The 3,779-nt window shown below is 34.4% G+C and overlaps 1 protein-coding gene across 1 annotated transcript in view; it reads left to right on the top strand.

Annotated features, from left to right (window-relative positions):
* Window positions 1–3,779, top strand: part of FBN2 (fibrillin 2) — a 249,568-nt gene that overhangs the window by 205,503 nt on the left and 40,286 nt on the right. Inside the window, exons 37-40 of the mRNA XM_011358347.2 lie at window positions 389–457; window positions 912–1,037; window positions 2,193–2,318; window positions 3,123–3,275. Of these exons, the coding sequence (XP_011356649.1) occupies window positions 389–457; window positions 912–1,037; window positions 2,193–2,318; window positions 3,123–3,275 (474 nt within the window). The remainder of the gene's footprint in view (window positions 1–388; window positions 458–911; window positions 1,038–2,192; window positions 2,319–3,122; window positions 3,276–3,779) is intronic.

The following is a 3,779-nucleotide window of genomic DNA, read 5'->3' as shown; positions in this document are numbered from 1 at the left end:
CTGTGTTTTATTCCTGGAGTCAAGGGTATTATGCCTTATGTTGAAATGTAAGTTCTGATATGGACATAGATGAAACTTTTGAATTGTCACATCTTTGAGTTTTCATTTTCTAGCCAAAAAGTTGTGATATAAATTACCTGCAAAGGAGTTTTTTCTTTAATTAAAAACAAATAGTTTTTATTATTCCATCTATATGATTTATGAAGTAATGATCTCGTTTCAAGTGAAATGTAATATACTTTTTAAATGTATTTGAAAGGGCACTAAAGAACATGTAGATACATCCCTTAGGATATGTGTTTTGAGCCTGGCAATTGCTGAATACTTGTTCGTTGTCTCAGCCACTTGGACAGAGTTATCAAATCTCTTCTTTTCCATCGTTTCATAGCTGAATATTACACCCTGTGTCCTGGAGGTGAGGGCTTCAGACCTAACCCCATCACAATCATCTTAGAAGGTGAGTACAGCTGAAATTGTCACCCCAGATTTAAACAAAGTAAAGAGAAAAGCTGATGGAAAAGTTTGTGTGGAGGAATTCCAAGAAGATTATTTTGCAAAATTATAGATGGACAATCAATCCCCAGGATTCTAAGAAACAACTTGTAAGTCAGAAAGATATGGCCCATTGCAGTGATCCGATGTCTGATTGTTCTGCAGAGAAACTCTCTTTACCATTATCCCCCATCTTTAATCGTCCCCAGATTGCTCTACTCACTCTTCTCAGATTGTAGCACAGTTCCACGACAAAGCCAGGAAAATCTATGCTCAGGGTAAACCTACCGTTTTAGTATGTGCGTTCACGTGGATGCGTGGACGTCTGTGGGTCTTACAGGATTACTCATTTGTAAGCGCTAACGCTAACACTTGTCTTTCATGATGGTCTTCATTGTGAGTTGTCTCCCCTTGTGCAGATATTGATGAATGCCAGGAGCTACCAGGTCTCTGCCAGGGGGGAAACTGCATCAACACTTTTGGGAGCTTCCAGTGCGAGTGCCCACAAGGCTACTACCTCAGCGAGGAAACCCGCATCTGTGAAGGTGAAGTGGATTTGACCTAAAAAACAATCAAATCAGTGCTATTTAAAACAAAATTCCCCATCAGGCCTGGGAAAAGGCTCCATCCTTACATTCTATCAAAGGATCTGTTGAGATGAATTTGTAGCTTTTTTCTTTTTATATCAACACTACTGATACATTAATTTACGGCTCATTTGCTATAATTTACTATGGTTTTTCTCTGAGTAAGTGAGTTGATTAAATATCAGTAGGGAAAGCTGGAATAGGATAGACACATCCACTATCTAATAAGTTATTAGTTCAAATATTGACAAGGATTTTATTTTACATAGTAGGGAAAATAGGTAAGCTTGACTAAGACTATTAAGTTAATATTTTCCAGTAATTTTTAAATGTTGGATTACGTGTTGGAACACTATGAAGAATTTCAAAGGTTACTCAGATGCCGTTCATGCTTCCATCTCCCCCAGTTATCACATGATACAACAGTCATACTTTTAGGGGCCTGTCTTCCCACTAGATGGGGAGTTTCTTAAGAAAAGGCCCACAGCTTATTCATCTTTACAGCTACAAGTCCTGGTTTACAGTAAATCTCAGTATTTATTTATAAAATGAATGAAAGCTTCTAACAATGAACATTAAATTTGTAAACATTTCCATTATAAGCCTTCTTTTGGAACGTGTTAGATAAATGCATCTGGAAGAAATATGATTTAATAAGGAAAACAACCAGCGGCTACACTGCTTCTAGAATCTCTTGAGTACTAATTTGAAAGGAACTATGAACATAAAGGCTCTCCTAAATGGATTCACCTTAAAGATGGCACTAAAATTTGGTTTAAATGACATAAGAGGAAAGCAGGCTCTACAGCAGTTCCATTTGAAGAATATGAAATTTCAATTTAAAAAGTTATACTTGCCATTTAAGTTATTTTTTGTCTCTTTGAAATAATTTCTTTTGATCTTTTTTATTTTTGAGTACTGGTGTTTTTTCTTTTAAAGAAAGACATACTTTGTGTCATATAAATGCATATTTAGGAGTATTTTTTATGTAATTGCTTTAAATTCTGAACTTTATGAAAATATAGATTTGAGGAATCTGGTACTCTACATAGTCTAAATAATATGAATTCATAGGAAAATATCTTAATTAATGGATATTCTTGCCTATTTTAGATATTGATGAGTGTTTTGCACATCCTGGTGTGTGTGGGCCAGGGACCTGCTACAACACCCTGGGAAATTACACCTGCATTTGCCCACCTGAATACATGCAGGTCAATGGAGGCCACAACTGCATGGGTAGGTAAAGGTCTCTGAAATTAATTAGGTCACGGTTGTTGGCTTCCCACATAAGGCATTCATGTCTCAATTATTGTTCATAAAGTTTGAAAATTAAATCTTTATGAATGATTATGTATTTCAAAGTCTTATAAACTTCTGGTTCTGTATTATGTTTTTAAACATTGGCTGTATAGTTACATTTTTTGTTACCCTTTGATTCCATATAAAAGTAAATAAGTCACAGTGATATAATACAGCACAGGGAATACAGTCAATAATATCTTAATAACTTTGTATGGTGACAGGTGGTTACTAGACATGTTGTGGTGATCACATTATAAGGTACATAAATGTAGAATCACTAAGTTGTACATCTGAAACTAATATAATATTGTATGTAAACTATTCTTTAATTTTTGAGAAGCAAATTATGTAGTTACATTCTAAAAGTATGAGTTTGAGGTAGAAAAATTTCATCAAATGTTAGAATTACACATTATTAAGTAATTTTAATTTTTCTTTCATATACAGTGAACATTGTTTTACAAATGAGAACATTTCAAATTTAATATATACTGCATTTTTTAAATGCCTTTCAGTAGAGAAACAAATATCTAACTTTGTTTCCCAAAAAAATTATAAACGAAATCCCTTTTTTGAAAACAGGAGGGATGCTAATCTAAAAAATGGTTTATGTTCAACTTAATAATTTTAAGGTAACTTCCAAATGACTGAGAAAGTTTGGTGTCTTCAGGTGTGTAGGCTTCATTATCAGATGCTTGCTGATATGATTGGTTGGCTTATTTGTTTTTCAATATGTAGACATGAGAAAAAGCTTTTGCTACCGAAGCTACAATGGAACCACTTGTGAAAACGAGTTGCCTTTTAATGTGACAAAGAGGATGTGCTGCTGCACATACAATGTGGGCAAAGCCTGGAACAAACCTTGTGAACCATGCCCAACACCAGGAACAGGTAAGCACACAGCTCATGCTTCCGCTGAAGGCCGAGTCAGTGACACACACTTTTATGTGACACTGTAGTAAGAACAAATCTGTACTAAAACCAGATATGCTCAATTCTGAAACTCGAGTGGCCCTCTTTGAGATTCAAACACTAATTTCTGAGGGGTCTGGATCCTGAAAATAAGCTCCATTGCCATAGTTTTGTTTTGAAAAATCAAGTAGAAACATTTTTACAGTTCTCTAATTTAAAAATTCCATCAATTAGGAATTTAAGATCACTGGTTTGTAGAATGAAATACCACTTTTTTTTAAGAGGAAGTAAAGGGCTTAGGTTTGAGAGACAATTCTGTATTTAAATTGAAGCTCTGCCACTTATTGTCTGAACTTATGTAGATTATTTATCCTTTCTGAAACTGATCCCTCATATATAAAATAAGGATAGTAAATAACTACAGTGATTAATTCATATGATTATAGTGACGGTTAGATGAGATGATGTATATAAATTACAGTT

Source organism: Pteropus vampyrus, unplaced genomic scaffold (assembly GCF_000151845.1).
Source record: "Pteropus vampyrus isolate Shadow unplaced genomic scaffold, Pvam_2.0 Scaffold39, whole genome shotgun sequence".
Lineage (NCBI taxonomy): Eukaryota > Metazoa > Chordata > Mammalia > Chiroptera > Pteropodidae > Pteropus > Pteropus vampyrus.
The sequence above is the reverse complement of the archived record's forward strand: the minus strand, read 5'-3'. Positions and strand labels throughout refer to the sequence as shown.